This window comes from Ctenocephalides felis, unplaced genomic scaffold (genome assembly GCF_003426905.1).
Source record: "Ctenocephalides felis isolate EL2017-DRISC unplaced genomic scaffold, ASM342690v1 CF-g0.4_SCAFFOLD_03571, whole genome shotgun sequence".
Taxonomy (NCBI): Eukaryota; Metazoa; Arthropoda; class Insecta; order Siphonaptera; family Pulicidae; genus Ctenocephalides; species Ctenocephalides felis.
Window position 1 is genome coordinate 66,740,407 of NW_020539725.1, and position 24,516 is coordinate 66,764,922.

Genomic DNA, 24,516 nt, shown 5'->3' on the forward strand with positions numbered 1-24,516 from the left:
AATATGAACATTTTTTAATTAATCAATAAATACCAGTGCTTTACAAAATATTTATTTATTAATATTATATTTAATTATTTTAAAATATATTAGTTAAAATAAATTCTAATAAGTCATAATTTGAGCTTTGATATTCAACTTTTTTCAAACCTTAACTTTTTAAATACATAAAAATTTAAAAATGCAATCATAAAAGCCTTAGTTAATAATTCGTAAATAACCTTTTATTAAAAAGAAGAATATAATTTTAATATAAGGTTTACATAATTTACATGAATAAACTTTGTGATAACAAAATTATTTATAGTTTTAATTTCCAAAAAGAAAATTAGTTTCCTATTACCTAGTAAATTCTTTTCAGATATAAAAATCAGTTAAAATTTGAATTCAAGATTGATCCTTGAACTGTGTCAGAGATAATTTCATTCACACAGATAACTTATCACACAAATCAATAATATTTAACATTTAGCATTGCTTGTCTAGAACTATGTAAATAATTGTGATATAATAATAAAAATTGTGTTTTTTGGTTTAAGTTTTATTAAATTGATCAGGATGAAAATCTGTGTTGTCGGAGCCGGTGTTATCGGTTTAACAACAGCATTAGAATTGCAATCAACTTATCGTGGAGCAGACATTCACATATTGTCAAATAAATTCGAAAATCAGACAACCAGTTATGTTGCTGCTGGTTTGTTCAGACCTGGTACAAGTTTTTGTGGTCCCACCGATGAAATAACAAGGTAAAAGGATAATTGTAAAAATTACAAGGTTTTTGTATAATTATTTTTATGTTTTGTAGACAAATTATAAATGATTCCTATTACTATTGGGACAGTATAAGAAAGACTTCAGAAGCAGCAGAGGCAGGAGTGACTCAGTTGTCTGTTTATATATTTTCAAGTAAAAGTGCACACATTACGAGGGTAGATAATTAAAATAAATATATATATATAAACAAATATGTAACGTTAGTATTCATGCTCCTCTGGAACGTTTAGACCGATTGTAATATAATGTAATTTTATATACACATTCAGTAAATCAGCTAAAATCTATTTTTCACACTTTCTTTCATACTAAGTGCTGAGAGTTCGATTACAAAATAATTTTTTTTGAATACCGTTACTTTTCAGAGGTTTCTGAACATTTTGGCATACCTTTAAAAAAATCATGTGTGTGTATGTATGAATGTGTGTATGTGGATATAATTTTTCATCAACGTTTTTGAGAGCACCGCTCAACCGGTTTGAATTATTCAAAACGCATTCGATTTTTATTAATAAGGAGACGTGCTGATTAGTTTTATGCAAAGGCATCTAGCCGTTTCGGAGTTATGGAGCAAAGAGTGCTCAAAATGGAAATTAAGTTTTTGCGAGAACGGATCACCCGATTTGTATGATTCAAAAAACATTCCACTTGTATAGACGTAATGGAGAATTGTTTAAAGTTTTGCAAAAGCAGGTCCAGCGGTTTCGGAGATCAAGAAAAAAATGTTAAAAAAATGCCATTTACCGGTCGAAAATCAGATATTTAAGACATTATAGATAAACCGATATGAATAAGTATCAGAAACTTTCAAAAAGGTTAAAAAAATAAAAAAAACAGTTTCCAAAAATTATCAGCGTTTTCTAAAAAGGCACTCATTCAATTTTTTCAAACGTTTTCAAAATTTTCAAAAATGTTCAAAAAAAAAACTCAAATCTTGAAAAATATAATTTTTCTTCTAAACTTTTCAAAATTTTAAATTACGATACGGGAAGTTCCAGCAATTTTCCTTAAAACGCGATGTCATACACCACTAGTTTAACTCTTTTATAACGCAGCCCTAAATTTTCACCCTCCTACCTATTTTGTGACAATTTCAGTAATCGATTCATTTTTCATCCGGCAATGTTTTAAATTGCAATGCTATACCTGTCGGTACTATGGGCATTCGAAGAATATATGTAAATATTTTTTTTATTAGGCACACAGATACTTTAAGAATAAACATAATATTATTTTCAGAATTCCTATATTGAAAAATTGGTACCAATATATCGAGCAGCGACTGAAGATGAGCTTCAGCTATGTCCAGGAAATTGGAAATATGGATCATTTTTTACCACACTGTTAACAGAATGCAGATTATATTTACCATGGGCTAAACAAAAGTATAATTATAATAAAATATTAATTTACCTTCATTGGTATTTTACAAATATATCTTTGCATTAGATATTAACTGATATAAATTAATAATTAAAATATGAATTTACTTTTTAGATTTTTATCAAACGGCGGTCACATTACAGAATATACAATAAACAATTTTGCTGATTTGCCTGAAAAGTATGATATCGTTGTTAATTGCACTGGGCTCCAGGCAAAAATTTTGTGCAATGATAATAAATTGGTACCAATTCGAGGACAAGTTATAAAGGTAAGAATAAAATGTTTGATGAAAATATACTCAAATATATTTTTTTATGTCTTTCGCTTCGAGAGTGTTTTACATAGGAAAGACCTGTACAAGATTCAGAATGACTTAAATCGCCGAGAAATCATAATATAAACGTTTATAAAATAGTTAAAAATTATAATTAATTATTATATTTATCTAATTTTTCAGAAGGCACTTATAACTAGTTCAAATTTTTGTGTCAAGCGATTCAGAATGACTTGAATATAAAACTAGTAGTGCATAGCATCTATCTTAAGGCAAATTTTGAAAATTTTGAATTTTTTTGGAAAATTTTGAAAATATTTGAAAAATTTAAATATTGATTTCGAAATATTATAGAAAATTCTGAATTTTTTTTAAATCTTGTAACTTTTTGAAAACAAAAATTTTTAATTTTGAAATTTTTTCAAAGTTTTTGATACCCAATCATATCGGTTGATTTAAATTACAAAAAATATTTGATGTTCGACCACCAAAAAGCATTTTTTTAAGCTTTTTGCTCCATATCTTCGGAACGGCTAGACCTGCCTTCGCCAAAAACTAAATCAGCACGTCTCCTTATCAAAACGAATTGAATGTTTTTAATTATTCAAATCGGTTAATCGGCATTCCCGAATCGTCGACGAAAATTTGTATCCGCACACACACACATCAATTTTTTCGAAGGTATGTCAAAATGTTCAGAGACCTTTGAAACGTAAAGATATCAAAATTTTGTGATTACTATAACTTACCCCATGGGAAGTTATTAATTCTATTTCCCTTACCCAGGTCAAAGCCCCATGGATAAAAACAGCTTTCTACGGTGACTACGATACCTACGTTATCCCAGGATTTGAGACAGTCACCTTAGGAGGCGTAAGACAATACGACAGTTACAACACCGAAATTTGTAAATACGATAGGGCAGCAATTAAAGAACGATGCGAATCTCTAGTACCTAGTTTGAAGACTGCTAAAGTCGTAAATGAGTTGGTCGGTTTGAGACCACACAGAGATCCAGTAAGAATCGAAGGCGAAGTACTGAGAAGGGGCACCGAGAGTGTTAAAATAGTCCATAATTTATGGACACGGTGGTTATGGGGTAACTACAGCACCAGGTAGTGCAAAACATGCGGTGAAATTGGTCAGGGATATGTTGGCCGGAAACAGCAAATTGTAATAATGGATGTAAATTTAGAAATCTCTATTTAGAATTGTGTTTTATAAGGATTGTTTAGAGCATAACACTATGCAAATAGTAACTAGTGGGATGCATAGCATCGTGCCTTAAGGCAAATTGCTGGAACTTCCCGTACCGTAATTAAAAATCTTGGTACGGGACCCAAAAAAAATTACACAAAATGTGTAATTATCTGATAATTGGATGTACATATGTCCAATAAACATTTTTGACCGCCAAATGACATTTTTACTTATACAGTAAAACACTAATTATTTCAAGAATCTATCCAAAAGGTATTCCAAAATCAATATTATCCCTTTTTGATTTTATAACCTGTATTTTCTTCAGTAGAATTTCAATTTAATCATATAAACGCTCAATTTAACCACACTTGATCAAGTTTGAGTGTTTACATTATATCTTTGAAATGACTAACCTACCTTTGCCAAAACTATCGTAAACACATCTCTCTCTAACAATAGAAATCGAATGCTTTTTGAATCATTCAAATCGGTTTCAGAGAATTTTCATTTTCAATTTTTGACAACTACTATAACTTACCCTATGGAAAGTTAATATAAATATTTATAAAAGAAAACGTATATGTATTATTTATTAGACTTTTTAAATTATAATTATAATTTAATTTATATACAAGTATTTCCAAAAATTTATTGTCTAAACGTGAGTGTGCAAATGGTAAGAATCTTAATGAAAATTAAAGGTTTCTAAATGGGCAGCATTTAAATAAAAGTTAATAAAGGTAATGAAAATAATAAACAAGGGAGAGAAAGGAAATCATCTTATGGTACTCTTACACCATGGACTTGCCTTCGGGCAGTACTCTTTATTACAACTTACATTACAAATTTGCAATTCAGTTCATATGAATAGAACCTGATCATTCAAACCATATAACTTAAGTAACATTTGTTGAGTTTATACTAGCCCTCAGGCAGTACTCTTCATTATTATGAATAGAATCCGATCATCCGATTCCATATTACTTAAGTAACATTTGTTGAGTTTACACTAGCCTTCGGGCAGTACTCTTTATTATTATGAATGAAATCTGATCATCCGATTCCATATACCTTAAGTGACATTTGTTGAGTTTATACTAGCCTTGTTTGTGTTTATACATACTTACATAGTAAAATATCAATATTATGCCTTTTTGCTTTTTTGTTGCCCTCTGCTACAAGGGAAGAAAAAAATCATCGATTTGTGGTACAATTACACTATGGACTTGCCTTCTTTATTATTACTTGAGCGATGATGATGGTTCGGTAATAATATCAGACAAATTAAATATCAAACTCGGTGTCCCTCAAGGTTCAATACTTGGACCTTTATTATTTCTTATATATATAAATGATCTTCCAAATTGTTCAGATCTTTGTAAATTTATTCTTTTTGCTGATGACACTAGTATTATTGTTAAGGGAAATTCTTTGGAAGGAATAAGTAACAAATTAAATTTAGTAATGGCTTCAATTTCCAATTGGTTTAAATCCAATAATCTTTTACTCAATAATGATAAAACCCAAATAATGTCATTTCGTACCGTTAATAAAATTAATAATGAGATAAGCTCGCTGAATGTACTCTTTATTATTATGAATAGCATCTGATCATCCAATTCCATATACCTTAAGTAACCTTTGTTGAGTTTATACTAGCCCTGTTTGAGTTTATACATAATTATATAGTAAAATACACTAATAATTTCAAGAATCTAACCAAAAGGTATTCCAAAATCAATATTATGCCTTTTTGATTTTTTGTTAACCTCTGCTACAAGGGATAGAAAGCAAATCATCGATTTGTGGTGCTCTTACACCATGGACTTGCCTTCGGGCAGACTACTCTTTATTATAATGAATAGAATCCGATCATCCAATTCCATATACCTTAAGTAACCTTTCTTGAGTTTATACTAGCCTTGTTTGTGTTTATACATACTTACATAGTAAAATACATTAATTATTTCAAGAATCTAACCAAAAGGAAGGAAATCATCGGTTTGTGCTGTTCTCACACTTGCCTTTGGGCAATACTCTTTATTATTATGAATACCGTCTGATCATCCGCTTCCTTATAAGTTAAGCAACATTTGTTGAGTTTATACTAGCCCTGTTTGAGTTTATACATATTTATATAGTAAAATACACTAATTATTTCAAGAATATATCCAAAAGGTATTCCAAAATCAATATTATGCCTTTTTGGTTTTTTGTTGCCCTCTCTACATTTTCTTCAGTAGAATTTCAATTTAATCCTATAAATGCTCAATTTAACTAGAACTTGATCAAGTTAATAAAAATATTTATATTTAACACTTACCCTACGGAAAGTTAATATAAATATTTAAAAAAGGAAATGTACATGTTGATAAAACTTTAGTACTTATTATTTATTAAATTATAATTATAATTTAAATTATATACAAGGTGTTTTGAAAAATTTATTGTCTAAACGTGAGTGTGCAAATGGTAAGATTCTTAATGAAAATTAAAGGTTTCTAAATGGGCAGCATTTAAATAGAAGTGAATAAAGGTAATAAAAATAATAAACAAAGGATAGAAAAGCAATTCGAGCAGACTACTCTTTATTATAATGAATAGAATCCGATCATCCAAATTCATATAACTTAAGTAACCTTTGTTGAGTTTATACATACTTATATAGTAAAATACACTAATTATTTCAAAAATCTATCCAAAATGTATTCCAAAATCAATATTATGCCTTTTTGATTTTTTGTTGCCCTCTCCTACAATTTGCAGTATCTTCAGTAGAATTTCAATTTAATCCTATAAATTCTCAATTTAACTAGAACTTAATGAAATTTGTGTGTGACTACATGTTTTTATAATAAAATACCTTAATTATTTCATCAAGTTGTAAAAACCTAACCTATAAATCCTATGGTCTGATTCCATATAACAAAGGTAACCATCGCACTTAATTTACATTTTGTTTTCTATAAATTTTTACAAATCATATAAACCTCTGATAAAAATACTACCAAAAAATCTTGCCAAATCCATATTTACTTAATAGAATCGAATTTAACCAACAATTTTCCATTAAAAATGCTATCCACATCGCCTTATGTCAATTTCTCGAAGGTCGCACTCAGTTAAAGAATGGCGACGATGTCACCGTCAGAGGTGAGTGAATTATATTTTATTAATAATTATTTAAATATATATTCATTCATATTGTACCACGATAAAATATTTGTATAAAATCCTGAAATTGCGATTTATATTCGGTTATAAAATTACATGTCAGTGTTGGACGTGGATGATATTTTGATGTTTCTCTAGATGTGTCAAATTGATTGAGAGGTTATTTTTGTGTGATTTTGTTTATTTACATGTTTTTGAGAAATTTTCATGTACGTGGACTGAAAATAATATTGGGAATATGTAAATAAACAAGGATTTTATACAAAATAAGCCTATGATTTTATAATATATTATTGAGGCTACGAGCAGCTGATTTATTTGTAATGTTTGTCCTTACAAATAACTAAAATTTATCTAATGATTCAATTAAAATGACGATGAATTGTTTGAATCAGTTTTGTATTGATTTGAAGTCTTTGTGGTCTGAAATATTCGAGGAATATGAAATCCATTCAAATAAATCATTATAAATAGTCTGCTTTATAAGTATATTTACTTGTAGATCATTATAATGTGTGATTATTCAATTTTGTACAATTTTTTTAAATTATACAATGACCAACACCATACACGGAGTATCTTCTAAAAGCCGTCTAATCCAAATTTTAATTAATTTTTATTATTGAACCAATTTTCATAGGACTATAATTTTTCAGTATGTTCATTAAGACCAAGTATTCTATATAATTTTATTAAATCAATTACGAAGAATGACCTGGCAGATCTTTGTTAAAAACTCCCAAATGATATTTTTCAATTAGTTTTTGAATTTTCAAAATCGATTCAAAGAGGCCAAGATTTGTACACTTTTTCTATATGGTGTTAGTTACCTTAATCGATTGTTTCATATTTCTTCAACTGATCGATAACCTTGTAAAGTAGTTATTATTTTCGATTATTTATAAACTTAAACCGTATCGAAAACATGTGCTAATTGAACGGTTAAGTAGTTGAATAATTGTTTCTCTTCTCGAATATTAGTATATTACATGGCGTATTCAACTAACAAACAAATCATTAAAAATAATTGAAACTAGTGGTGTATGGCATCGTGCCTTATGGCAAATTGCTGGAACTTCCCGTACCGTAATAAAAAATCTTGATACGGAACCCAAAAAAATCACACAAAATGTGTACACATTATTGAAATCTCTATAAAATATCTGATAATTTAATGTACATATGTCCAATAAATATTTTTGACCGCCAAATGACATTTTTTTAATTTATTTGTATCGAGAGTCGATAACCGCTAGACCTGCCTTCCCAAAAATTTAATCAGTTCTTCATCTTGTCAATACAAGTAAAATGATTTTTGAATTATTAAAATCGGAAGCTCCGTTCTCTTAAAAACTGAGTTACCGTTTTTAGCACTTTTTGCCCCGTATCTCCGAAACGGCTAGACCTGTCTTCGCCAAAAACTAATCAGCACGTCTCCTTATCAATACGAATCGAATGTTCTTTTAATTATTCAAATCGGTTGATCGGTGTTCCCGAAATCGTCGACGAAAATTTGTATCCGCGCACACACATACACACACACACACACATACATCATATTTTTCTAAGGTATGACAAAATATTCAGAAACCTCTGAAACGTAAATTTTCATTTTTTAACTTTCCGTAGGGTAAGTTATTGTAATGGGCCGAAAATCGGAATTGAAAATTTTTACATTTCTCGACGTTTTGAAGGTTTCTGAACGTTTTGGCATACCTCAGAAAAAATGGATGTGTGTGTGTGCGTATGTATGTATGGATACAAATTTCCAGTCACGTTTTCGGGCGCACGGATCAACCGATTTGAATGGTTCAAAAAACATTCGATTCCTATTGATAGTTTTTGGCAAAGGCAGGTCCAGCCGTTTCGGAGATAGGGAGCAAAGAGTGCAGAAAATAGAAATCGAATTTTTGAGAGAAGGGAGTATCCGATTTGAATGATCTAAAATTCAATTACTAATTACATTCAATTAGTAATGTTTGGGAGAAGTGTTTATTGGTTTTTGGCAAAGGCAGGCCCAGCCATTTTGAAGATACGCTAAATATGTAAAAATGGCAGTTTTTGAGAGAACTAAGCGTTCGATTTAAATGATTCAAATAACTTTCTGCTTGTCTTAACAAAATAATTGATTTTGGAAAAAAATTTTGTTCCATTTTTTTTCTTTTTTTTTTAGTTTTTTGTATATCGAAAATATTTCAGATTTTATTTTTAATTCTGACTATAGTTCTAATATACTTTACAAATAATTTCAACTCTGCAATTCAGTTTATATAATTCTTATAAATATTAGACAATGTTACAATATTTATAATAATCTATTTGAAAACATTCAGTATTCCTCGAACATTTCGTTACGGTACGGGAAGTTCCAGCAATTTGCCTCAAGGCACGATGCCATAATAGCCTCAAGACAGAATTCCACTTACAGCTAGTTATTTTTTTGCGATTACTATAACTTACCCTACGGGCCTACGGGAAGTTAAAAATATTGTTATTTATAAATAATGTTATTCATATCCATTTACAAAGGTGTTTTGTTTCAACATTTATTTCGTTATCTTGTAGAATGTTAATTTCAAATCAAAATTGCATGACATGAGTCAATTATAATGTGCTAACGAATTTGTTTAAACAATGTCGAACGAATTATCGAATAACAAAACAATCGTAATCTCGGTTTTCGGTGAGTTTCACACGATGGAATTCCGCAAAAGTATTTAACATATAATAATGCCATTTGTTATTATCGCTCAATGAAAATGCAGTGCGAATTGTTTAATATTTTACGACGACGAGAGTCGTAAACACTGAGGTGAGGAATGTTTTAAAGAAATCAGTTTCCATACATTGAATTAGAAAAAATTTAAAAACACACCTACACATATACATGCCAAACAGGATGAACCAAAACGAAAAAATGTAATAACAAACAATTAATAAAATGTTAATAATAAACAGCGACATATCATTGCAACTATGGAATTAACTAGTTTTAAGTCGAATTTTGCCTTAAGGCAAATTGCATGAACTTACCGACATGTGGATATAATCGACTTAATCAATAAGAAATCAATATATTAATTTGCAGATTCATCCAAATTTTAAATAATTTTTATAATTGAACCACTTTTCGTAGGACTATAATAATTTAGTATGTTCATTAAGACCAGATACTTTAATTTTAACAATCAATTACGAAGAAATGGCCTGGCCGATCTTTGTCAAAAACTCCCAAATGATATATTTCAATTAGTTTTTGGATTTTCAAAACTGATTCAAAGTGTACAAAGTTTATACATTTTTTCGGTTTGGCCGGGACGGTGTCGAATATTCATCCCGTGTCCCGAGTTTTCCTAAAAGCGATTTTTGTCCCGGATTTAGATCTTTTGTCCCGGATTGTTCCGGGTTTTCGACAAGTATAGGCCTGAATTGAATCTTCGCTCTTACTTGATAATAAAATTACAACTACCCATCAAATATCTGAAAATGTTATGTAAAACTAGTATGCTTATATGAAAATCTCGTATTCAAAATTCCAAAGACTGGTTCAAATAGCTTCTCACATTGATATTTCTAAACTTTTATTTTCAGTTTTACGAAAAAATTATGAAAATGTACTTTTTGACTCCATAAGCGCTAATTATTTTTAAGTATTTACGAAGAAATATGGGCAAAATTTTGTAAAAAGTATAAAAGCTGAAAAAACGTAAAATAAAATTTAACATATAATGAAATAATAAAGATCTTAGTCAGTAATTATTATTTAAAAAAATGATTCAATTACAAAGTACAAATTTTATTGCGATTACCGTCCAGGTTTTGACTTGAAAAAATATGGTCACTTTATTAACTTCTCGTAATCGCAAAAGAAAATTTTTATATATCTTTACGTTTCACGGGTTTCTGAACATTTTGGCATACCTTAGAAAAAAATGATGTATGTGTGTGTGCGGATACAAATTTCCGTCGACGATTTCAGGGACACCGATCAACCGATTTGAATAATTCAAAAAACATTCGATTGGTATTGATAAGGAGACGTGCTGATTAGTTTTTAGGGAAGGCAGGTCTAGCCGTTCCGAAGGTATGGGGCAAAAAGTGCCCCAAACAGTAACTCAGTTTTTAAGAGAACGGAGCGTCCGATTTTAATAATTCAACCTTTAATTTTACCTAACAAGATGAAGAACCGATTAAATTTTTGGGAAGGCAATTCCAGCAGTTATGAACTTTTAATAAAAATAAGTTAAAAAAATGTCATTTGGCGGTCAAAAATGTTTATTGGACTATGTACATCAAATTAACAGATATTTTATAGAGATTTTAATATTGTGTACACTTTTGTCAAATATCTCCTTTCCGCTTTTTTGCTCTTTATCTTTATCACAAAAAGGCGGAAGGGAGATATTTGACAACCTATTATTTTGGGTTCCGTACCAAGATTTTTAATTACGGTACGGGAAGTTTCCACGATGCCATGCATACAACTAGTTACAATTTTTAGAATATCTGTGACCCCTTATTCTCAAATAGCAAATATAGTAAAAATTTCCACTATATCGTCTTATCAATCTATTACCATGTGTTCATCTCGACTTGACTTAAGGCCGAATGCGCGTGTATATTGTAAAGTTTGTCAACCTCTCGTATTTTCATTCGCCCGTATTTTTATTTGTGTGTTCATTTATTTCTTATTTTTATCTTTTTATTTATTCTCCTCTCTCTCACCACATGTGTGTGCACTGGTGCACTGTTGTGTACATTTATTCCACTCCTCGTGAGCAGCTGATGACTAAATTGATATTATGATATGTCTAAAACATTTTTTTATTATTTTGTTTTTTTTTATCTTGACGTGTTATTTGATAATGCGGCGATAAAAACGGCTCTCCTGAATTTTTATCAACCGACGTTTGGTCTTTGGCGAATATTTTAGACATGAAACACCTTGCAGGGATATTAGAGGAAGAGCTGATGATGTAATTTTTTGAGAAAATAATATTTTGACAGATTTTTGTTGAATTTGGAGATAATTGCTAATTCATATATGAGTATATTTGTTAAATTTGGGCCTATGCCATAAAATGTATGTTCTATACAAACATTTTCAGACGATTTGAAACATTTTCGGAAGGTTTACATTTTTTCATTTTTCAATATCTAGAACATTTTAGAAAATCTAAAATTGTTTTTTATCTACTTAGAAAATTTACAGATAACCCAGAACATTCAAAAATGATCTAAGACATTTTAGCAGTATATAAAATATATTTACATACTATCCAGAGCATTTTTAGATTATCCAAAAGGACATTTTCAAACTATCCAGAATCTTGTCATACAACCAGATCATTGTTAGATTACACAAAACATTTTGACATTTTCAGACTGGCCGCACCAATTTTAGAATAATTATAATATTCTGAAAATGGCTATCCAATACATTTTTGGACTATCCAGAAAATTCTTAGGCTATCCAAAACATTTTCAGACTTGGAAATATAAATAGCAATATGTTTCCAAGTGAAAATAGCCCTGACTCGGCATTGTTGCACCATACTTGCCCTATTACAGAGATTGTAATAAAAATTTATCATACAGAGATGTGACAACTGTTTGGGTTGCCATTTGTAATAAAACAAACGTAGTTTGTAAGATATTAATCACAACAGCTCATAGAATATTGAGAATGAGAACAGAATATTGTCAGACTATCTAGAACATTTTCATACTATCCAGAATTTTGTTAGAACATTTTCAAATTGCCCAATACATTTTAGACCTTCTAGGGCATTGTAAGACTATTTTCAGAATATTTAGAATATTCTTCTTGTCTAGATTATCCAGAATATTTTTAGACAATTTAGAACATTTTTAGACTACTCAAACTAGTTGTACTATTTTCAGATTATTAGAATATTTTCAGACTATCCAGAACGTTTCGTGGATAATTCTCACTTGGTCACTTTTATACTCCCTCCACAAAAATATTAATATTTGTTTAAGGGGGTCTTTCTATGTGACGGCCTGTTTTTTAGGGATGTTTTAGGATTTTTTTTCTACGACCAGTAAATATTTAGAGCTTCAAGTTTTTTATCATTTATTAACACATATTTGGACAGTATAAATATAAAATTTCAGCTAAAAATATTCAGTCAAACTAGAGTTACAGCGCTCTGAACACCCCCGCCTCGAAAAAAAGAGCTCCACTTCCTCCACGATTCCGGCTGATCGGCATATCTGAAAAAAAACTGCCTTTTAATTTGTAGGCATTGATTTTTGATAGACATTTGAAATAAAAGTTGCAAATTAGGCGTTTTTTTTTGTTTTTTGCTATAAAAAAATCGAAGTTTTGAAAATTGATAATAGTTCATTCCATGCGTTTAAATATATTGAGTGTGCCCTGTAAATTTCAAGTAATTCGGTCCAGCCGTTTCTGAGATACAATGGAGGAAAGTTTGAAAAACACAGTTTTGAGAGAAACGCGTTTAAAGTTTCTAACTGCCAACTCAGCGCTCCGAACCGCTCTTTCTTTTACCAGCTGTATGTATCTTTAAAACGACTTCGAATTTTCTAAAATCGCTTTACTACCGTATTCTAGACATGTTAAGGGAGCAATTTATGAAAAAAAAATCGATTTTTTTCAACCCATCACATAGGAAGACCCCCTTAACTTAACATTATTAGAAGTCGCATTAGGAGTTTCACTTCAATAAACATAACTCTCAGATGTCAGACAGAAGTCTATTTACAAAAAGTGTATATAGCTGTATATCGAGAGAACAAGTATAATTTATCACGGGCTCCCTTCTTATTTTTCTTTTCTTGTGGTCTGGGGACCGTGTCGGATGGTCGAATCGTCGACTGGTGCACGGTCATGAGCCCCCCGATGATGAGTCAGAGTCAGTCTCAAGTCAGTCAGTCAGTCGGCGTGTGCTCCCGGAGGCGCGCGTGGCCGAATCGAATCGATCAGCTGTTGATCTGTTGTTTTACTGAACGTCGGTTAATGTCTGTCGACACTTTAGTCAGTTTTTCAATTAACAGTTAATTAATTTATAAAGCAACGAGTGCGGTAATTACAAGTGCACTGAATAGAATTTAGATTTAGTTATAACTCAACATCGTAAATGATTTTTTTAATTTCCTAAAGAAGAAATTTGTGTTTTCATAAAAACCCTTTAGGCTTATTTTATATTTTTTTTAAAACAAAATTTAAAAAAAATTGTGATAATTAATTAAATTATATTCAAGTATAATGTGAAGATTATTTTTAGTTTGGCGTGATGATCAATTGATATGTTTTTTTTTATTTGACAAATAGTCAAATAAATATTTTCCTAAACGTTTAAAAATATAATATAATATAATAGATTAAAAGTGAAATTAAAATTTCAAACGTATTGATAATTATTTAAACTAAATTCAAGCATAATATGAAGATGATGATGTTTTTTTTTAATTTGTTAAACAAGGAAATAAAAATTTTTCTTCAATATTTAATATTTTATATAGTAATTGTTGACATTTATCTATCTATCATATTTGTTATTGCATAAATTGAATTAATTTGTGCAACACATTTTATTTTATCTATTTCGGGTTCTAAAAACGTTTTTTTATTTAAGTGTAGACGTCAACTGTAATCAGTAGCTGTCTACAAAACACGGAGCATACATATGTGATTGTGATTAAAATCGCTCAAGCGCGCGGAGAAATTCTAAATTATGATATTTTTTTTATAATTCAACCACTTATCGTAGGCCTATAATATTTTAGCATGTTATTTCAGACTACAAAATCTTTTATCATAAAAAGTAGAAAAAAAAACTATTGTGTATGGCATCGTGCCTCAAGGTAAATTGCTTGAACACATCTCGTTTAATATATTTCGGGTTCTAAAAACGTATTTTATTTAAGCGTGGACGTCAACTGTAAGCAGTAGCTTCTACTTGGCATAGATTCTGATTAGAATCTCTCAATTGCGCGGCGAAATTCTAAACGTTGATAAAATTTTATAATTCAACCCTTTGCTTCGTATCTGGCTGGACTTGCCTTTGCCAAAAACTAATTAGCACATCTCCCTATCAATAGGAATCGAATGATAATTGAATCATTTAAATCGGTTGATCCGTGCGAACGAAATCGTAGACGAAAAATTTTATCCAAACATACATACACACACACATTCATTTTGTCTGAATGCCAAAAAGTTCAGAAACCTTCAAAACCTGAAGATATGCAAAATTTTTCAATTTCGATTTTTGGCCCATTATTATAACTACCCTGCGGGAAGTTAAAAATATTTTCAACTATTTACGATAAATGGCCCGTCAGATCGTCGCCAAAAACTAGTCAGCACGGTTTTTTTTTTCAACGATTGGAATTTTTAAAATTAATTTCAAATTGTTGGCTAAAATGTGGTCCAAAATTTTCACATTTTCCTGACGGCTGGGCTGCGCTAAATATCAATTACTATAGGCCGACGATTGGGTTGCCTCTTATTTGGTTCAAATCCTTGCTTTTACATCGGTTTGAACCCAGTACATGTTTTTTGTATTTTTTTCCCTACAGATAACCCCAAAACCTTTCCTCCCTTAAAACTTCTTATGAAATAGAGTACGAATTTAGATAGTCCGGGCAAAAAACAAAAGACGAGCTACACTACTTGCGTATGGGTCAACCGCGATCATGAAGGCGGTTCCCCGGGGCGAATTCAGGACTTGCACTTACTCCAGAACGAGCCCCGCGGTTATCCCTAAAGAGGATTTACCGGCGTTAAATTTTTGGTAGTCGGGACGAGCGTCGGCAACAAGCGTATCGTCCTGATCAAAAGAAACTAGCTGTAAGTGGAATTCTGTCTTAAGGCAATTAGGGCATCGTGCCTTGAGGCAAATTGCTGGAACTTCCCGTACCAAAAATTATTATTTTTTTAAAAACGCTTAACATTTTTGAAAAAAATTTACTTCGAAAAAATAAGATTTTTGAGAAACTATAAATTGGACAAAAAATTACTTTTTTTTTAAATTTTTTTTTTTTTTTTTAAATTTTTTTTGGAATTTTTTTTTCTTTATTTTGACATATTTTGGAAGATCTGAACTTTTTTTCAAAGCTATCGTACTGCTTTAACTGCATAGTGACAAAATATAAAGCGCGTAAGCGCCGCGTCGCTGTCTAACGGGTAAACATTGGTACGGAACCTTCAGGACTGTAAACCAAATTCATACTTATTGTTAAAATCTCTATAAAATATCTGATAATTTGATGTGCATATGTCTAATGATCATTTTTGATCGCCAAATTTTGATCGCCATTTTTTTTACTTTTTTCATTAGATCTCCGAAACCGCTAGACCTGCCTTTATGAAAATTTGATCAATTCTTCATCTTGTCAATACAAGTAAAATGTTTTTTGAATTATTCAAATCGCACGCTCTGTTCTCTCAAAAACTGAGTTACCATTTTCGGCATTTTTTGCCCCATATCTTCGGAACGGCTAGACCTGACTTCGCTAAAAACTAATCAGCACGTCTCCTTATCAATACGAATCGAATGTTTTTTGAATTATTCAAATCGGTTGATCGGTGTTTCCGAAATCGTCGACGAAAATTTGTATCGGCACATACACACACATGAAACTGAACATTTGGCAATAAACAATGAAAATTTTTGCATATCTTTACGTTTCAGAGGTTTCTGAACATTTTGGCATGTTTGAGTAAAAATGAATGTAAGTGTGTGTAGTATGTATGTATGTGCGGATACAATTTTTTGCCGTCTTTTTTGGGAGCATCGTTCTACCGATTTGAATGATTCAAAAAACATTCGATTCCTATTTAAGGGGAGGCGTGCTGAATAGTTTTTGGAAATGGCAAGTCCACCCGTTTCGGAGATACAGTGCAAAGAGTGTAGATAATGGCAATTAAGTTTGTGAGAGAACGGAGCATCCGATTTGAATGATTCAAAAAATATACCCTTTGTATTGTCGTAATGAAGATTTGATTAGGTTTTTGCAAAGACGGGTCTAGCGGTTTCAGAAATCCACAAAAAGTTAAGAAAACGCCATTTGGCGGTCGAAAACCAGATACTTTGTAATGAATGGGTATCAAAAGCTTGCATAAAATTTAAAATTTTCAAAAATAAAAAAAATCTCAAATTTTTCAAAATTTTCAAAAATGTTAAAAAAAGCAAAATTCACAAAGAAATTTAGTTTTTCTATTCTGAGCTTTTAAAAATTTTATATCACTGTACGGGAAGTTCCAGCAATTTGCCTTAAGGCTCGATGCACATGCACTAGTTTTCTTTTCATCTGTATTTAATTTCGTACAATGTAAATATTGATGCAATGTTTGTTTAATTATTTTCTTTCGCAAACAATATGATTCAGATTGCATCTGAGAAATTTTAGAAAGATAAAATATTATCTCTGAATATTTCAACAATAAAATATGCGATGTGAAATCCTGTCAATGAATTGCTAAAATTCTAACCAAGGTATGTCAATGTTGACTCAATTATCGATTCACATATAATATATGTAATCAAATTCTTTTATTAACAATGCGATTGTCAACTTGAGGTGATGTTGATAAATAGAGAGAATATCTTATGCAAATAATTAGTAATGCGATGATAGCCATTTTATTATTGTTATTGATATTCAGAATTGGAAGGTAAATTGGAAAATCAATAGATCGTATATTGGAATTTTTTTTCGTGGAGGAAACCAAATCACGAGGTTAAACTGATGGATCATGCCAGAAAAGAAGCATTTTTTGTTAAAAGTTTTAAAAGGATACGTTTATGTTTTCATCAAAAAATAATTTTCTAATTTCATGTTTTCTCGACGTTTCAAGTCATTCTGAATTATTCTGGATTTAGTACACAAAAATTTAGATATAATCTAGAAGGGTATAAAATATATTAATGTTAAATTTATTTATTATTATCGATATCAATAAATAAAACAATCCCTGTCATAATTTCACATTTTAGTAATATTCAATATGTAGTAAATTGGTTAAGGATGTAAGTTCGACTACCATAGCAAAAGAATTAATATTTTTGTTAGATTAAAGTTATAAAATTTAACGATCTTGATATCAAAATAATAAATACTATTTCTGAAATGCATTTCTTAAATTCTATAACTTTAATTTAACAAAAATATTAAGTTAAATAAATAAATTTATTTTTAATTATTCTGGATTGATTGCACAAAAAATTAGATATAATCTAAAAGCGTATAAAATATATTGATTTTAAATTTATTTAGAAAATCGTGGCGATTCGGGGGTTGATTATATCAAATATTTTGGAATTTTCAATTATTTTTAACGTATGTGCAATATTAATATTTAAAAAACTAGCATTTCATTTTCAAACATAACACTCGTATTTCATGTTGTATTTTTTAAATTTTAATTTTATTTAATTTTCATCATTTTCAAAGTTAAATTTTTAACGTATTTTAGAAGTATTGTTCAAAAATCAGTAAAAATGCAAAGAAATTATACATTTCTTGAACAATATTAAAAAAAAAAACTTATTATATTTGATATGTATTATTTCTGTATACATAGTTAATAATTATTAAATTTAGAGTATGGACACCACTAGGTATATAACAAGCCTTAAGATTTTCGTTCCAAAGTAAATTTTGCTTCCATTTTTCATATTTGTTCCACGCATGTCTTCAACATTCAAAGTTCAACAGATGCGAAACATTTGCAACAAAAGCAAAAGTTACAATTCAATTTCTCGGAATAAAAAAGTCATTTTCTAAGCACTGACTCCCCATTTTTATAATTTGTTTATATTTTTTGAAAAGTTCTGTTTCAACTAAATCAGCTCGCAATTTTTCGTCAATAATTCCCAACAATTAATTTAATCTTTCGCATAATTTCTTTTTTGATTCCACTGCTGTTTTTTACTAATTTGCAGAATTATTAATCGGTTAATTGTTTCTACCGATATCACATTGCAAAATAAATATGCTTTTTGTATCTCCGTATCCCTAGTTAAGTAAATTATGTATTATAATTTATTAAGTATTCTAGATTTTAAATAAATAATTCTAGATTTGATATGAAAAAATATAAATATTATATTATAAATCTAATTTCCGATTTCCGACTTGTTTGGCGCCCCCTAAGGTGTGCGCCCGCATTTTTTGCATTTATATATATATATATATATATATATATATATATATATATCACATTATATTATTTTGCGTGTACATGTTAGTACAAACGCCCAACCCCGTGGGAGTCGCAAAGTCCGATGAACCTCACCTGGCTGGCTGGCTGGCTGGCTGGCAAGTAATGTTTTCTTTTCGCATTTATTTTTCTTAGGTATTTTTAAAATGTGCAGACAGAGATGGCGAGGTAAAAGATCAAAGCAACAAACGCGTTGAAATAAACCAAAAAAATAACATAATCTGGACAATCATACGATCCGTTTGAAAAAGATATCAATAGAGGCAAAGCTGACCGACAGGTCGACATATAAAAAAAAGAATGAAAAAATATAAAACCGGTACATTAAGATTGTAAATTAGATAGATATATATAGGGACCAATTCTCGGATAAAATAGACATGTTACGGGTCTATGTTCGTATGATCTGGTAGTAATGAACTGTTAAAAAGCTATTACAGGCGTTTTACGCATAAAATCTAACCTACAAAACGCACAAACCTCAAGTAACAATTTTATCATAAGTGCATCTTTCTGATGTCTCTTTTATAACACATATATGTAAAGTTAGGTTTTACGGGTAAAACGCCTGATCGCACAGCAAAATCATAGCTTTTTGACTATTTGTTACTACCAACTCATACGAATATAGATCCATAACATAACATTACCATTTCTATTTTATCCGAGAATTTACCCTAAATTCTCTAATGTTTATTTATTTAGTTAGTTATTCGAGTTATTAAAAAATTCGAGACTAGAATAGGTGTAAATAATATTTTATCAGGCCTAGTTGCATGAACTTTCTTGGGCTGTGATATCAAGCAGTATGAGATCATATCTATTTGACCATGTAGAGGTCTCCCATGAAAAGATTCTCCTTCGATGATTCAGATTTCTGGGTTATCAGGTTATATTTTTAACTTTTGTAATTTGTTTGTATTATTTGTATATTTGTTGCAAGTTTCCTGTGACTAGGTTCTCTTTGATCCGAAAATTCTGTATATTTATCACTTATTTTTATTCATGTTGCCATGTAGATTTTAGTTTTGGAAGTACAAAAAAGCTCGATCCAACTTTGAAACCCTTTCTTAGGGTAGCAGCCTTCCTTGGGGTACAAAAGCTCAATGCCATGAAGATATCATGACCAATATAATAATACAACTAGTGGTGTATGGCATCGTGCCTTAAGGCAAATTGCTGGAACTTACTGTACCAAAAATTAAATTTTTTAAAAAACTGAGGTTTAAGAAATTTAAAATTTTTGAAAAAAAAGCTGAAAAAAATGTTTTTTTACCTTGAAATATTTTGGAAATTTTGAACTTTTTTTAAAAGTAATCGCACTGCTTTAGCTGCATGGAGACGAAATATAGAAGCGCGTAAGCGCCGCGTCGCCGTCTAACATACAAACGATGTTACGGAATCCATAGAAATGTAAATGGATACACATTATTCAAATGCCCATAAAATATCTGATAATTTGATGTGCATATGTTTTAATAATCGTTTTGACCGTCAAATGGCATTTTTTTAAAAAAAATTTACTAGGTCTCCGAAACCGCTAGACCTGCCTCCTCAAAAATTTAATCAGTTGTTCATCTTGTTAATAAAGTAAAATGTTCTTTGAATTATTAAAATCGGATGCTCCGTTCTCATAAACACTGAGTTACCGTTTTTGTCACTTTTGCCAAAAACTAATCAGCACTCTCCTTATCAATAGGAATCAAATGTTTCTTGAATAATTGAAATCGTTTGATCGGTATTTCCGAAATCGCCAACGAAATTATGTATCCGCACACACACATATACATCAATTTTTACTAAGGTATGCCAAAACGTTCAGAAACCTTTGAAACGTAAAGATATATAAAAATTTCCATTTTAGATTTTTTGCAATTACTTTAACTTACCCTACGGAACAATATGTATTTATGTTAACCGCTGGGTTGCCTACTCTTGAACTAGTGGGTTAAGATTTTCTTGCTGATAGGCAACTAGTTCTGAATCAATGGTACAGTTGTAATTCCTGTTGAAGCAAATAATAAAATTTATTTTTTTAACAATTTTTTTATTACGATTCGGCCCTGTCCGTGAATGTGTCGCCGACTTATTCTATTTCTGTCCTGTGGCACTGTCCTGTCCCTCCAGCAGACTGATGTTTTGCACATATACGTGCAAAGTTTTCTTTATTTTTTTAAATTCTATTTATTTTGCTTTGTTTTTCACACTGCATTTGTTTTTATTCGCATATTTATTTATTTATTCGTTCGCATATATTTGTGCGTGGCGCTTTTGCTGAATCACGTAAAGGAAAATTCATGTAAATAATTTTTACCTCTACACACATACTTTTGATGTCAAACGATTCAGAATTGAATTGAATTGTCGAGGAAACGTAAAATTTGCATGCAAGATTTTTGGGAAAAACATAAATTTTTTCTTCAGCAAGATAAGAACTTGTCCAAAATCATAATAAAATTTCTAATTTAAGTATTAAATTAAATACATTTATTTGTTTTTCGATTAACATCAAATTCAATTACCACCATTCATCGATCTCGAATCGAGTCGAATTTTACTTAATGTGTCATGAACTCCGATTGAATTATCAATAAAATATCGATATTCGTTCAAAGATTAATGAACTGCTTCTTTATCAATTGACAATGACGGATAATATTCATGGGATTTATTCTCAGAGACAGAAAATAAATGTGTTAATGGAATTCAAACAAAAGAAACGAGATAAACGGATCTTTCGAACAAATGGCACGTGGAAAAGGATAATCTTTTATGGATGCCAAGGATAATTCTCTACTTAATTCGTAGGGTTAAACTGTAGTAATCACAAAAAATAGGAAATGAATTTTCTTATTCATCTTACGTTTCAAAGGTTTCTGAACATTTTGGCATACCTTAAAAAAATGGAGGTACGCGCGCGCCTGTGTGTGTGTGTCTATGTGTGCGGATACAAATTTTCGTCGACGATTTCGAAAACACAGATCAACCCATTTGAATGATTCAAAAAACATTCGATTTCTATTAATGGGGAGAGGTGCTGATTAGATTTTGGCAAAGGCGGATCCAGTCGTTTCGGCGTCCCAATAAAAAAGTAATAAAAAGCTAATTGGCAGTCAAAAATGATCATTAGGTATATGCATATTAAATTATTATTTTTATAGAGATTTTAAAAATAAGTATAAATTCTGTTTACATTTCTATAGGTTCCGTACCAACGCTCATGAAAAAATTTTAGATAATAAAAAAATTAAATTTTTCATAAAAGTCCAACTTTTTTTAAAATTTTAGAATTCTCAAAATCTATTTTAATCAGTTGCAAAAAAATTTAAAATTCTCAAAATCTATTTTTCGAGTTTTCAAAAACTTATGAAGTTTTACGATACGATACCATGCACCACGATAATTGAATCATTCGAATCGGTTGATTCGTGTTCTCAAAATCGTGAACGAAAATTTGTATCCAAACATACACACACATATATACTACATACACAGATACACTTTTTTTCAAATTTGGTCTTATTCACTTCAGAACGACTTAAAACTTCGAAAAATATAAAATTAGCAAATCGGATTTTCTGTCAAAAACATAAACTTCTCCTTCATTGATGGGAATACAGGCTGATTAGTTTTCGGCAAAGGCAGGTCCAGTCGTTTCGGAGTTTCAATAAAAAGTAATAAAAAAAATCCATTTGGCGGTCAAAAATGATTATATATAATATAAATATATGCATATCAAATTTTCAGATATTTAATAATATGCACAAATTATGTGTACATTTTTATGGTACACAGCGGGATTGCTTTGAATAAAAGTTTCAAAATGTAAAAAAAAGAATTTCAACCAAGTCAATTCTTTTCCAAAATTTTAAAATTCTCAAAAATCTGTTTTTTTACAGTTTACAAAAATTTATAAAGCTTTCTTAAAAATTTCAATTTTTGGTACGGCAATTTGCCTTAAAGCACAATGCCATTCACACTAGTTGAATCATTCGAATAGGTTGAAATCGTGGACAAAAAATGTCCACATATATCCTACATACACACACTTTTTCCAAATTTGATCTAATTCGATTGAGAATTATTATTTTTTTTTAACTATTGATTATATACGTTTCGACACTGCATGTGTGTCATCATTCGGAACGTTAGACGCATGCTGAAAATATTATACAAAGTTAATAGTAAAAGGAAAATATTATACAAAGTTGAAGTAAGAAGATATGACAAATGAAAACATCAAACAGAAAAACAACAAGACTTTTTGATACATGTTGAATGAAATACTTTCTGTTGAAGTTCTTTCATTTGTTTTCAATATTTAGATTAATTGATTTTATTATATTTTAATAGCTCATGATTTTTATTTTTAATATAGTTATTACTGTTTTATTTTCATTTGCTTTTATTATTGCATTATCCATCCTTGGTTCAATCGGCAAGGATCTTCCGAAAATCGATCCTGGATCTACATTTGTAAACATCCGTTTTGCAGAATAACTTGAAACGTCGAGAAGACATAAAATTAGCAAATAGGATTTTCTGTTAAAAACGTAAACTTCTCCTTCGGGAAGTAAATAATTTATCAGGTGCAATGAGAATACCGAATCTTCAACCTCCTCTTATTGGTGACATGTTATGTTATCCGAGAATAAGCCTACAAATCTCAAAATATCTAAATTAGCAAAAATGCGACATGTCGCCGGACATAAATGCGCTCGTTAAGTTTTTTTCCTTAAAAATTCGATGTCGTCCGTTTTTGGCACCGCTCCAAATCTGTTTTGCTCGTAGTTAGTGTCGTTAGTCGTTACACTCTGATATAAGATACTTTTAAGATTGAATCGTTAAGATTCAAGTCAAGAGAGTTAAGAGCCCAAGTTGTTCTTTTGCGTTCGCTTCCGCGTAAAAGAGGTGCATTGCACTCTTACCAGATATATATAATTCCTCGATATATGTTAGAGGAGGATTATAGACAAGGAGTTGGAAGAATAATAATAATCAATCGGTGAAATTCCATTTCGGATTCACAATCTAGTTTTGGGCAACCTGATATCAAGCAGTAGTGGTATTCATTTTCACTTGCAAATATAGATGCAAGTGGGAATAGCTCTTTCCGCATTTTGGTGCAATTAGTTTGAATATATCACTATTAGAGATGGGTTGCTAATGTACAAGATGGCATTTAAGTAAAAATAAATACATCATATAACAATTTTGAACAATGTTTATTAGTAATATGATAACACTCGTGATGCACACATTTATTAGTGTCAACCCATTATACACATTTATATAATGATAAATTATAAATTATATATTTATAATAGCAATAAAAATATGTATAATATTTAAAAACAATAATGTAATTAAAGTCATACTTCAAATATAACATGATCGGTTTGTCATTGTAATTAGCATTTAGGACTTGAACCTCATTAGAGAAATGAAGTAATTGCTGATTAATAAATTCTATAATATTCGTTCACACAGT

At 30.1% G+C, this 24,516-nt stretch overlaps 1 protein-coding gene, 1 non-coding gene and 1 pseudogene across 2 annotated transcripts; all 3 read left to right on the forward strand.

The window, feature by feature from the left end:
• The first annotated feature begins 558 nt into the window (after nt 1-558).
• LOC113385355 (D-aspartate oxidase) lies at nt 559-3,593 on the forward strand. Its single transcript, XM_026623198.1, has 5 exons — nt 559-746; nt 806-929; nt 2,014-2,159; nt 2,272-2,428; nt 3,221-3,593. The coding sequence occupies exons 1-5, from the start codon at nt 559-561 to the stop codon at nt 3,551-3,553; spliced, it is 948 nt and encodes a 315-aa protein (XP_026478983.1). The 3' UTR covers nt 3,554-3,593.
• A 3,140-nt stretch (nt 3,594-6,733) lies between these two features.
• LOC113386572 overlaps nt 6,734-24,516 on the forward strand; it is a 37,221-nt pseudogene continuing 19,438 nt past the window's right edge.
• LOC113387183 lies at nt 15,467-15,634 on the forward strand. Its single transcript, XR_003368133.1, has one exon. It is a non-coding gene; the product is annotated as a U1 spliceosomal RNA (small nuclear RNA).

Coding starts and splice junctions, on each gene's coding strand:
- LOC113385355 (XM_026623198.1), top strand. CDS start 559: ATGAAAATCTGTGTTGTCGGAGCCGGTGTTATCGGTTTAACAACAGCA. Junction 747..805: donor CCCACCGATGAAATAACAAG/GTAAAAGGATAA, acceptor TATGTTTTGTAG/ACAAATTATAAATGATTCCT. Junction 2,160..2,271: donor TTACCATGGGCTAAACAAAA/GTATAATTATAA, acceptor TTTACTTTTTAG/ATTTTTATCAAACGGCGGTC.